At 37.3% G+C, this 13,705-nt stretch overlaps 1 protein-coding gene across 4 annotated transcripts in view; it reads right to left on the bottom strand.

Annotated features, from left to right (window-relative positions):
• The window catches only part of ABI3BP (ABI family member 3 binding protein), a 266,245-nt gene that overhangs the window by 197,367 nt on the left and 55,173 nt on the right, over window positions 1–13,705 (bottom strand). For all 4 annotated transcript variants that reach the window (XM_066348013.1, XM_066348014.1, XM_066348015.1 and 1 more), the window contains exon 2: window positions 1,432–1,611. In XM_066348013.1, the coding sequence (XP_066204110.1) occupies window positions 1,432–1,611 (180 nt within the window). The remainder of the gene's footprint in view (window positions 1–1,431; window positions 1,612–13,705) is intronic.

Below are 13,705 nucleotides of genomic sequence, written 5' to 3'. Positions count from 1 at the left end.
TTCTTATAATGTAGAGATGCATACTGAAGTGTTCATAGATTTAATAATATGATATCTAATTAGCTATATCAAGTCATATAATGTGTGAAGAATACATGGGACAAGATTAACAAAAACGTGATATGTATTCAAGCTCCATGATGAGATGTGAAGGTTATCATAATATTCTCTCCCCTTACATTTGACATTTCCATAATAAAAATATTTTAAAGAATGAAAACAATAGTAAGTAAATAAAAGGGTACCTTATCCTTTTAATTATCCCGTATTGTTGAACTAGTGAACTATCACAAATAAACTATTTCTTCTAACACTGAATAAAGGAGCAGATCTGTTTCTGTTTGTGTGGCTTTAAGTATACAGCACCCACTCACTTTTTACAGTAAAGAGTGAATGGGATGGGGGAATATTTGCAAACTTTCAAATTCCTTATGGTCAAGGTTAGTGTTGCATTTGTCCAAAGTTCCTAATTTTTAACTTTTTGGTAAATGTAATTTTTTGCCTTGAAGTGATCATCTTATGTAAAATTTAGTCTAGACATTTAATTAACAATGTTACTCTCTTGCCTGGTTTTAAAGTACAACTGAGACTTCTTTATGAGAAACAGGGGCTGCAGGACAAAATAGATTCATCTTCAACATTCCAAGCATATCTGAGTAAATGCCAGATCTAACCTACAGTGGTTCAGATTGCAGGATTAAACATCAGAAGTTCATGGAATGGCTCCTCAGGAATAATTCTAGCTGTGGAGCTAAATATAAATCTTAGACGGTTCAGAAGCCTTTGAAAGTATTCATACTAGGTGTGTCTTTTTTAAAAGTGTTATTCTTTAAAAATGCCTTATTTGAAAATAATTTTTCTGAACACGACTTGAAGGTGCTCACATCCTTCAAATTACATTTCAGTGTGATTAAAAACATTTTCAAAGAAATGTTAAACTTTGTACAACTATACATGAAAACTTTAACTGTTTTGTCTGAAATATAAATTCTTCAAAATGTTAATATATTTTGCTTTCTTTTTAAAGGTAGCTTCTCATGAAGAGAACCCAGAAAGCCATAGTTGTTTATTTTCCACCAGAAGAGAGTAGACTGTGGGGGAGGGGAAGACTAATCCATATGAAATATATTATGGAGACTTAAACCAGGCATTTCAGCTTATTTTTTTCCCTATGCGACTTCAGTTATGTGCTCAGGTATGATGGCAATGAAGTTGATTACTTCTGTAGTGCATGTAAAATATGCATTACATATTTTTTGATGTAAGGAATTGTGCTACGGTACTATGGATCATAACAATTTTGAAGAGGATGTGTAATTCGATTCAACTGAGGATGTGAAAGAACTGGTGCTTGCCTTCAACATTTATGTATCAGGTAACATCCATTACCTCACATCTCTCTTTCCCAGGTCTGAGAGCCAAACATCTTACCGACTACAGCCTCGGTGTATTTCCCTTCCGCAGGAAGAGGGAAGTACTGGTTTGGTGATAAGTTGCTGCCATATCCCAGGAGAAAACCTTCCAGTTTTACGTTAGGATTTGGACGCAGGAACTTCAGGAAGATAGAGTCACTTGTGGTATTGATGTGGACTTTCAGGCTTGGCCTTTTACCTAAAGATGGGAGGGAATAAAGGAATAGGTGGCTGTTACTTTACCTTAGCGGCACGCCAGGACAATTTTGGAACAAAGGTTAGACGTCGGTGGAAAGTATGTTCTCTACTTAATTACTCAGTATCACAACATACCCACCCAAAGAGCTAAAATATGGGTAATTTTGAGATCACAGAAAACAGATTTTATAACACATAAAACAGTCAAGGAATACAAAATAAAACTGTAGGGTTTAATAATTGGTAATTTGCCTAACCATACGGTGGCACAGTGGATAGAGCATCGGACTGGGTGGGATGCGGAGGACCCAGGTTGGAAACCCCAAGGTCACCGGCTTGAGCACAAGCTCATCCGGCTTAAGCGCGGGCTCACCAGCTTGAGCAAGGGGTTTCTGGCTTGTGAGTGGGATCATAGACATGACCCCCTGGTCACTGGCTTGAGCCCAAAGATTGCTGGCTTGAGCAAGGGGTCACTCACTCTGCTGGAGCCCCCTGGTCAAGGCACATGTGAGAAAGCAATCAATGAACAACTAAGGAGCTGCAATGAAGAACTGATGCTTCTCATCTCTCTCTCTCCTATCTGTCTGTCCCTATCTATCCCTCTCTCTGACTCTCTCTGTCTCTGTCAAAAAAAAAAATGGCCTGACCAGGCGGTGGTGTAGTGGATAGAGCGTCAAACTGGGATGCTGAGGACCCAGGTTTGAGACCCCGAGGTCACCAGCTTGAGCGCAGGCTCATCTGGTTTGAGCAAAAAGCTCATCAGCTTGGACTAAGGTTTCTGGCTCGAGCAAGGGGTTACTCGGTCTGCTGAAGGCCCACGGTCAAGGCACATATGAGAAAGCAATCAATGAACAACTAAGGTGTCACAATGCGCAACGAAAAATTAATGATTGATGCTTCTCATCTCTCCGTTTCTGTCTGTTTGTCCCTGTCTATCCCTCTCTCTGACTCGCTCTCTGTCTGTGTAAAGAAAAAAAAATGATAATAACACTGGGAAACAATTTTTTTTCATTTTCTGTTGCATGAGGTTTTAGAACTGTTTCTATATATTTCTGCATCACTGATTCCAAATCTGATATCTGTTTGTTGGTGCATGCTCCAGTTTTTATGCAATATTAATTTCTTTTTGTTACAGTTAATGGCATGCATTGGTTTTTAAATTGGAGTTAAAGGGCAACGACTCTTGGATTGAACATAACCACAAGGCAATCAATGTTTTACAAACATCACTCTTATTTTATTGTAGTTGTTTTTAAATGTGAAAAATTATTATCTAATAAAAACACCCTCTTATTTTGTTTTAAGATTGAATCATGGCTTCTTCGAGTAGGCGTAAATGTAAGAATAGTCCTGACACCTTCTGTTATATATGTGGCCATTACACACTTCAATGTCAAACCTGCAATAATTCATCATTTGTGACATGTGCATATATTGCCTATTTTCAAGTTCCCCTTGGCGATCAAGACAAGAATTGGGCTCCTCATATTGTGTGTCATAATTGTGAGGAAATGCTTCATGACTGGACAAATGAAAAACGCAAAGGAATGCCTTTTGGTATTCCCATGGTTTGGCATGAACCTAAGGACCACAGCAGTGACTGTTATTTCTGTCTGATCCATTCAAAGGGCATTGGCAAGAAAAATGGCATATGACCGCATATCCTAATATTCCTTCAGCAATAAGACCTATCCCACAGTCTGAGACACTCCCGGTTTCAGTTTTCAATGGTTTTATTTCTTCTAAGGACAAAGAAAGTGAACATGGTGATCAAGTGTATTTCGATAAGATGCATGAGGAAATGGTTGTAGAATCTGAAAGGTCTTCTTCTGATGCCAAGCAGTCATTAACCCCTCAGCAGTTTAGCCAACCCTAATTGAATGACTTAGTAAGAATGACATAAAAATTGTCCTCAACTTTCTGAAGTATGAGGAGCATAACTGGATCATTTGTGTGGATCTTAAAAATGGTAAATTTACTGCTAGGATAACAGAGAGGTTTTACGAAGTATCCTTGCTTTCTGTGTTTGTGGGACAGCTGAGCTCGGGAAAAACACTGGACATAGAAGGATGGCTGAAACGTGAAGCTCTGGAAGTAGGGATGCAAATATTGTGAATGAACCTGTAGTTAATTGAGACAGGATCATTTTTCCTCCACTTCACATCAAAGTTGGCTTACTGAAGCAGTTTGTTCAGGCTTTGAATAGAGAAAGTGAATGCTTTCAACATATTATTTCTGCTTTTCCTGCCTTGTCTTTTGAGAAGATAAAAGCAGGTATATTCAATGGACCTCAAATTTGAACCCTCCTACATGAAAAAGAATTTGCCAGGAAGATGAATAAGGAAGAGAAAGCAGCATGGCAGTCTTTTGTGGCAGTTACAAAGAACTTCCTTGGCAACAAAAAAGCAGAAAACTATGAACTTCTGGTTCATAGGATGCTGTTGGCTTTCCATGACATTGGATGTAACATGAGCATTAAGATTCACTTCCTGAATAGTCACCTTGATAAGTTTCCTGAAAATCTTGGAGCTGTTAGTGATGAGCAGACTACTGCTGGAGCATCAAACGAGATTGTCCTCAACAAGTACACAAATGCAAGAGCTACAAACGCAAATTTTTGTCTGAATAGAATTTAAATAAGTTTTGCACAAATTTTATGATTAAAATAAGTGTTTTAATATGTTCTATTTTGAAATTGTAGACAAATTCTGATGTAATCATATCTTCTAGTAGTATATTAATGTATTTACTACATTCTATAAATTATTATATTTTCACAAAGATGATGCCCAAGAAGACATTTTACTTCATTATGTTAAACTAAATGTTGAAAATTTTACATAAGATGAAAACCTAAAATCTTGAATTGCAAAAAAAACTGTAGCTTACGGAGAAAAACAATGTCAGATTTCAGATCAGCACACTCGAATTAGGTAAGAACAAATGTTTTTGTGGATGCAACAAAAATTTTGTTCCCCAGTGTAATTGGTAATTTGTCATTGAGCAAGGAGATGGGATTTAAGGCTATTTTGTCTATACACAATTGGTCAGAACCTTCCTTTTACACGTACTATCTGGGAATGGTGAAAAGATCTATAATTGGCAAATTAAATTACTGCAATTTGAAAACCTCCAGCTTCCTCTCATATATATATATATATATATATATATATAAATATATATATATATATATGTGTGTGTGTGTGTGTGTGTGTGTACCTCATATATATATGTGTGTGTGTATATATATGCCTCATATATATATACCTTAAAATTTTATATATTTTTATTTTATTATATATATTTATACACACACACACTATGCTGACATCAGGGACATAGAATCATAATAACTAGGTGTCTTGACCAAGCAGTGAAGAAACAATATTGTCCTTTGTCTTTGGGGCCAGAAGGAGCTGAGTTCAAATTCCAGCTCTGCCACACATTTGAGTGTGGCCTTTGGCTACTCATTGAACAGGCTGAGCCTTGCCTTCCCTTTTCTAATTCATAAATTACAGATAATGAATAACAATGTCTACTTTAACAGGATGTTTACCAAGATTAGTGCAAACGCCATGACTTCAAAGCTGGCACATAATTACTCAGTAATTGGTTACTTGAGCAGGTCCATTCATTGAGCCATGATTCAGAAATTCAAAAATGTTTTATAAGAAAAAAAATGGTTTGTAAGGTTTTTGTAAGTTCACATTAAACTAATGTGGTAACAAAATCTGATCTGAACTGTCATAAGGTCTCTTAGTCTTTCATAATCTCATTGATTACTCAGTGTGACTATTCATGTGTTTAATTGTAGAAATATTAATGTGTATTTAATCAAGTGGGTCAAGACACCACTAAAAATATTACTTAATGTATGGTCTAGGTATCCTAGTGCATTTCTAAAATCCAAAGATTTTCTGAATTTATAAATATATCTGTCTCAAAGTTTTACATAAAAGATTGCAAACCTCAATTATTTTCTTTCTTTCTTTACAGGGTTTTATATTTTTAAAATATTTTACCTATTGGGAAGATTGCATTTACTAATTTCATAACTCACGTTCTATTTCTCATTAATAAAAGACTTGTATATATGCCAGTCAGAACCTCTGAACAGCATGGGTTTCCCAAAGCCATCATACTGAAGTGATACTATTCCAGTCAAAATCAACCTGGACCACCTCAGTATAGCTACATAAAAAGATTTCATTAGGCCTTTGAAAAGGTTAAAACAGCCCCTTCATGGATAACAGGCTGTGGGAACCACTCTCTTGCCTGAGCAGTCAGTACCACTATTCCTAGCTATGTGCATAGTACTTCCCAAGAATGTGATATAATTTCCATGAATTTTTTAATTCTCAGATACCTTTTCCTAAATTTGTAGCAAAATTGAAACCCAAAGATACTGGGTGGCTTATCTAAAGTCTGAGAAAGACTCATCTAGTTCAGTTCATCTAATCCAATTCTCTCACAGCACAAACAACTAAATTGAGGGCAGACACACCTCTGTCACTCTTCAAGACAAGGGTCTAACTGGATCTCAGGTTCTCACAGGCTGGACTTCTTTTGTTTTTGTGGAGAATTTGGTTATTAACCAATAGAATAAGAGTGGCCAACCCCCAGACCATAATACATTAGTTGTTGTTAACTTCTGATGTTTTATCCTAACATCATTAGCTTTTGATGAGGTGATTTATGCTTCAGACATAACAGCTTTCACCTACACCAAATTTTCCCTTCTTAGTTGTGTGCCTGAATTAATCCTAGAGTCACATCATCCTGTTCAATAGGTGGAACATATATAAGTCAAGCACTTCTGCTGCCTTAGAGAGTTATCAGGTGTCACAATAAATCAAAACATACCTGTTGATTTATACCCTGTTTCCAATACCTTGTTGGGAAGAAGAAAGGAATTTTAGTGTACTTAGGTTACAAGCATGTTTGACCAAGAGCCAAGAATCACAGCATCATTACACTGGATCTCTGCTCATAAAGTGTGATGTGATGTAGCACATTATTACTCCCCTTGGAAAGTGGAAAGGATAGCTACACCAAGTGAGGAAAGGCAGGCTATAAACAGCATCACTGACCAACAGAAATGGAAATGTTCTCACTTCCTCTGCATAGAAGAAAAAACAACTCCCGTTTTCTTTTCCATTTCCTAATAATCTGTGTCAACAAAGACATCCACATCATGTGCTTTTTTTTTTACATATCGTGTGACTTTTAAAATAAATTGGCAGTTACATCCCTACTTAGTTTTCATGACTCTTGTCTTTTTCCCTTTTCCTAATAATCTACGTCAGCAGATACATCAACTTTTTAAAAGGAATTGGCAGTTAGCTCTCCTACTTAATCCAAAATTCCAATTCATATTAGTTTCTAGAGTTAAACTTTAAAAAGTCCTAAAAAAAGAAACACATACATATTACCTCAAAACAAGAGAATAATCAACTTAATATTTTGAGACTATCGTCCCAGTTCCCTATTTGGAACTAAGCACTCAAATGCCTTCATTATCTAGCCATACATTACTTATTTACTTATTCAAACTTCTCAACATATCTTACTTTGTTCTGAAGAGTACAATTTTCACAGATTCTGCAGTGCATACTAGGGCCTGGCCCAATACCTATTGTCACCCAGTATGGTGACCTCTATCTTGGTTTGCTTCTCTCCACCCCTTTGCTCACCCAGTTATTACCTCATTAATCCTTTCCATGCTCAGCAAAACATCAGGCAATTATTCCCTTTTGAGTATTTAGAGCACCATTAAACTTTATACTCTTGGACAATTTTCCCAATATTTTAGGGTGTATCTGTGTATCCTATAAAATTTTTTTTAGATTTTATTTATTTATTTTTAGAGAGAAAGGAGAGAGAGGGAGGATGAGAGAAAGAAAGGCCAAGAGAAAGGGAGGAGGAACAGGAAGCATCAACTCCCATATGTATCTTGACTGGGCAAGCCCAGGGTTTCGAACTGGTGACCTCAGCATTGCAGGTCAATGCTTTATCCACTACGCCACCAGAGGTCAGGCCTCCTATAACACTTTTTAACCTTTGATAAATTTATCTTGACTCTGAGTAATTCTGATTTAATGACGAAACACTATCATGTAATGTCAGCTATCATTCAACGGTTAGTATGAAAAACTCTGGTGAATGAATTAGAGATTATAGGAAAATAATACAACATGACATAAGCTTAACTAGGAAAACATTTATAAGTACAATGGCATATATGTCATCCAGGAAACCCTAGGAGTACAGGGAAATAAGAATATCGAAAGAATATTTGTCTTATACTATAAATAAAACATATGTCAAACAAGAGTGAAAGTAAAGAATGTAAACATTTCAGGGAAGCAACACCAGTAAGACTGAGAAAAAATACTGCATATTGGTAAAGCAGAATACTCTTTGACTATTGTTTCTAATTCTCTCTTTGCAACACCCTAGAGGGTATCTCTAAATATTTCAAAGGATGATGTGAAAGATTGTTTAAAAAAGTCCTTTCAAAACTAAATGAAAATTAATCCTCTTTTAATTTTCAAAAGTAAATTCATGCCCTATGGCATTACAAACAGTGAGGGAGGGATGAGGTTTAAAAACCATTCAAAAGGTAGACTCTATAAGTTCATAGAATTCTCTATATTAACCAGAGAAAGCAGGTTGTTGTTGCAGTAGGCACAGGGCTGAGCAGACATTTAATATTGAGCCCAAAATTCTGAATGACTGTGGTCAGTTTCAGTAAAACTCTGCAAATACCCTGGCTGTGTAGCTCAATCAGGTAGAGCATAGTCTTAAAAGACCAAGTTTGTGGATTTGATCCCTAGTCAGGACACATACAGAAGGAGACCAATGAATGGATAACTAAGTGGAACAACAAATTAATGCTTCTCTTTCTCCCTTTCTCTCTAAAAAATTTTTAAAAAAATGTTCTGCAAAGACAACACTAATACATGGTACTTAAACCAGCTAAACTACCACAGACATCCAGCATAATCTCTGAAAAAGCAACTACCATTACAGCCCTTTCAGTAGGAGGAATTCTTTCATATCTAATTTCCCTGAAAGTCAAATGGTAAATATTTTAGGCTTTGCAGCCAGATGTTCTCTACCCCAACTGCTCAACTCTGCCTTTATGGCACAAAAGCAGCTATAGACACTATATAAACAAATGAATGTGTCTGTGTTCCAATAAAACTATATTTATAAAAATAGGCAGCTGGATAGCTACCAGGTCATATTTACAAACTCTTGGTGAACACCATTAGTTTTCAGGGAAATGGGAGTTAAAACCATGATGATATACCACAAACATACAAATAGCTAAAATTAAAAGACTATCAAGTATTGGGCAGGATCTAGAACAAGTAGAGTTCTCATACATTTTGAATATGAATGTTAAATGGTATAACCACTTGTGGAAATTGTTGGACAGTTACCAAATAACCCATCAATTTCATTCCTAGGTGTCTACCCAGGAGAAGTAACATGTCTATGCGAAGACTTACATGCAGATACTCAAAGCAGCACAAAACTCAAAACAATCCAAATGTCCATCAACAGTTGAATAAATAAACAGAATTATAACTTATCAATGCAATAGGATATGAGTCAGCAATAAAACAGAACAAATTACTTATGTAATTCAACATAGTTGAATCTCTTGTCCGGCATATCAGCATGGGTCACAATTTTCCTCATCTCTGTAACCATCTTACACAGACAGATTCTCTTTCTGTTGAAAGATCATTCAAACATCTTGCCATTGCAGCACTGGTGAAAGTAGTTTTAATAGTTCCTGACTGTGTGGCCAGTATCCACAGCCACCATCACAGCTGCCTGGCCCATGCAGGTTTGCATTGGATTCGGACAGATGGTAATGAAACAATGGAGCCAAGACTGGTGGGCCATCATCTTTAATCCTAGCTTGCACCCGGTGGGCAAGTAAAAACACACACTGGGCTCCAAAACCCACTCATTCAGTGCTCACAAAGCTACTGACTTATCCGAGTTTGCTAGAATCAAAGGTTTCTAGCTCACCAGCCTTATTCACTTCTGTTCCCCATCTCCTCTCTGCACAAACTGGCTTCTCCTTCAACACTCCGCCATCTTGGCTGCTTCTCCTGGCCTCCTCCACATGTCCTCTCTCTTCTCTTCTCTCTGCTCTCTCCTCTAATGCTAATCTCAGGAACCAAGAGAGAGCAAGCTTCCAGTCTGCCCCACTTTATAGTGCAGAAATCAAAACCTTTAATCCAATATACAAAATAGGAAAGTTCTTTAATACAAAGTCACTTATCTGAGGCATGATGGGATTGCACCACCCCACATCAAAAAGGGTGGGAAAGGCTTAGTTCTAAAACCAAGCCCCAGGCTACAAGGATCCTGCCTGCCCACAGCCCGCCCCCAACACACATTACTATCACCTGGGCGACAGGCTTCCATGTGGGCAGCACCATCTTTAACAAAGTGAGCATAATATATTTTATCTGCCCAACACTGACATTATTACTGTGTTCCCTATTCAACAAATGGTACATGTATAAAATAGGCAAGCCCTTTCAGGCATTATTGTGCTCTAAGAACTGACAATTCTAACACATTCTTACACAGTGGATTGCAAGCAGAAAACATTCCAGTGACTTCTGGTCACAACAGCTTATTAAGGAGCTATCAAGATAACACATCTCATAGGGCAGTCACTGTCTGACAACATACTCAAAGGCTTCCAAAAATCATAGTTGATAGCAGAGATTATATTTAGTTGACCTGTAATGCTAAGGTATACAAACCATTATTTTAACATAGAACTTGGCAATAATTTAACATTTGCTTTAAATATTAAACTATCAAAAAGGAATCATGTAACCTAGGCTTGATGCTCAAATCTCTCCCTGTTCTGGTACTATGATTCAAGGAAGGGTGTTAGAAGGAAAAACAAAACCATACTGAGTTTTCAGTCATTTTCCTGCGACAGCCACAGGGTGAAAGGAGTGGCCAAAGACATTTAGAGATGTATTTTTGGTGTTCCTAATCCTTAAACAGAAATATGTTGTCTGTAATTATAGGAAATATGTTGTCTGTACATTTTTGTGCCAATGACAACTTGAAAGCCAGTGATACAAGTGAAAATTTTCCATAGCAGAAAGAGTGTGATAACTTCAGCTAAATATTTTAAATAAAATAGAAATTAAATGTTGCTATTAATTAAATGATATTAGGCATTATAAAAACTACTTTCAGGCCCTGGCCGGTTGGCTCAGCGGTAGAGCGTCGGCCTAGCGTGCGGAGGACCCAGGTTCGATTCCCGGCCAGGGCACATAGGAGAAGCTCCCATTTGCTTCTCCACCCCTCCGCCGCGCTTTCCTCTCTGTCTCTCTCTTCCCCTCCCGCAGCCGAGGCTCCATTGGAGCAAAGATGGCCCGGGCGCTGGGGATGGCTCTGTGGCCTCTGCCTCAGGCGCTAGAGTGGCTCTGGACGCAATATGGCGACGCCCAGGATGGGCAGAGCATCGCCCCCTGGTGGGCAGAGCGTCGCCCCTGGTGGGCGTGCCAGGTGGATCCCGGTCGGGCGCATGCGGGAGTCTGTCTGACTGTCTCTCCCTGTTTCCAGCTTCAGAAAAAAAAAAGAAAAAAAAAATAAAAAAAAAAAAAGAAAAAAAAAAAAAAAACAAAAAACTACTTTCAACTTTTGAATAAACCCTTCATTGGAAAAAGAATCTGTGCAAGGTGGTAATGAAGATGAGGAAAGTCATGACTCATTCTACAGAAAAGATAAGCAGAATTTACTTGCTTTGGTGGTGGTGTTGGGTGAACAGAGAATTGTAATTAAAAGCACTCAAAGGGTAATTACTAGATATATCTTTTCTTAAATTTCAGATTCTTACATTCCAACTTATCAATCATATATACCTCATGGCATCCTGGCTCTATCTCCATACTGGAACTCTTTCTCAAAATTCCATAGGTTAATAGAGTTCTACCAAGGCCCAAAAGAGAATTTCTGAGAACATACAAAGAACTATTGTGAAGTAAACATGGAACGGGTCTACAACATGTCTTCCAGGAACAGGGATGCTACGAATAGTTGTTTAAGTTGCACAGTGCAAAACTAAATGACACCATTCAAACCATCTCTTATGTATGACTTTATGCAGCAGCCACATTCACAAAGACCATGCAAAAATAATTGCTACTTATAAAAATGGGTGATTTTATAGGATAACCAACCTGAAATTCTCTAACTTCTCTTCCCATAGCCCTCAAGCTGCTCCCACTCTGCCCTTCTTCCTTCAGGATTTTGATTTCTATCTTTCCTGCCTTCTGATTCTGCTGTCACTGGTAATAAGGGATGGTGACAGGTCTGGTGTAAGGAGGATAGGAATTTACTAGAAAGCTTTTAATATTGTGCTCCCTAATTTATAAATGAAATGACATCACTAAATACAGCACATATGATGAATCAAGTATCTAAATAAGAACAATAAAGGAAAAGAAATTCTAAAAATTTGGGAAATGGTAGATTAAGAACACACACAATGCAATATACAGATGATATATTATAGATTTATACACCTGAAACCTATATAACCTTATTAACCAATGTCACCCTTATCAATTTACTAAAATTAAAAATATACTACTCACAAAAATTAGGGGATATTTTATAGCTTAGATTTATTTTGAAATATTTCCTAATTTTTGTGAGCAGTATATATATATTCACAAAAAAAGAGCACAGAGCTTTAGGGGTGAACAGAAGGCATCCTTACTTGTGTCTTTTAAACACAAATCCGAAAATATTTGAAAAAAATCCTAATTACTCTAATTTAGATATAAAACTAAACAGGAAAAAAAGTCGTGGTAAAAGTTTCATAAGCCACATGAACAGCTGCCAGAACCAGGAAATGTAGGTCTTTAAATGAACTCAGAACTTGACTCTACACACACATGATCAGTGTTAACACGAAGCTCAAATCACAGTGTCTCATGATCTCTGTTCCAGTACACACAGAACAGCGTGTTCCCTCTCCACTGCCTTGTGGCAAGTCTTCCAGCTGGAAGACATATTTCCACATGCAACATGTGTTTAGAGTTCAGTAATAAAAAATCCCAGCTTACCTGGAGCATGCCTGTCATAGACATATACCCAAACAAATCCATGGAGCCATAACCCTAGGAGTCAACTAAATTTTTATTAGGACATTCTAGTTACCACATTCCCAGAGTATATTTGCTATTGAACTTAGAGAGAAATGCCACTTTGCTAGAAATCTGAGGGGGACAATGTTTTTTTCCTAGTGGGGCACATTATATGTTTGCCCAACTTTTGAATAGGTGAGTTCCATTTCGGCTAAAACAACCAGTTTCCATCTTGGTCAGAATTCCCAGTGCTCTGATTCCTCAGGCCAATACTGCACCGTCTGATGACTTTGGATGACTGCATGAGACTGACTAAACCTGCCAATGTTGACAGTTCAGAACCACTTGGCAAAAGCAATAACTTTATTACCTACTTTGTGACCTTACCACAGCCAAGCAGGAAAATTACTTTTCATAGACTACCTTCTAGGTCATAGCCTTTCATTTTAAGGAGTCTCATCTTGAAACAGACACAGCTGTCACTTGCCCACATTCCCCTGATCTAATTCTTCCCAAATTATTCTTTAGTCTGGAGCATGCTGAGCTTTTCCAGGGTGGGAGGACGGTGAGATGGGCGTCCATATGCAATCAATGACCCTAACAAAAGGAGAGCGGTGACATGGTCAACGTCAAACAACTACAAAATCTAAATAAAACCTATATTTGTTTCAAGATTAGTGCAATTACCACAATGTGGCTACAATTGAGGGGTTTTCCATTTGACAGAAGAGGTAGAAAAGAAGGATATAAAAAATGTTCCTTTAGTTTTGTGAAACTAGTGACAAAAGTAATTTTTATCTCACGAGGATATGCCAAATGCAGGTAGGGAAGTAGATCTCAAAGTCTATTTTGTAATACTCTTTTGTACTTTTAAACAACTGGAATAGTTTTAGTAATTTATTTTTAATAGATATAAAATAAAAAAAACTCAAACCCGCATATGGATTT

The sequence above is a fragment of the Saccopteryx leptura genome, chromosome 8 (genome assembly GCF_036850995.1).
Source record: "Saccopteryx leptura isolate mSacLep1 chromosome 8, mSacLep1_pri_phased_curated, whole genome shotgun sequence".
Lineage (NCBI taxonomy): Eukaryota > Metazoa > Chordata > Mammalia > Chiroptera > Emballonuridae > Saccopteryx > Saccopteryx leptura.
Note: the sequence above shows the minus strand (reverse complement) of the source record. Positions and strands in the feature narration are given on the sequence as shown.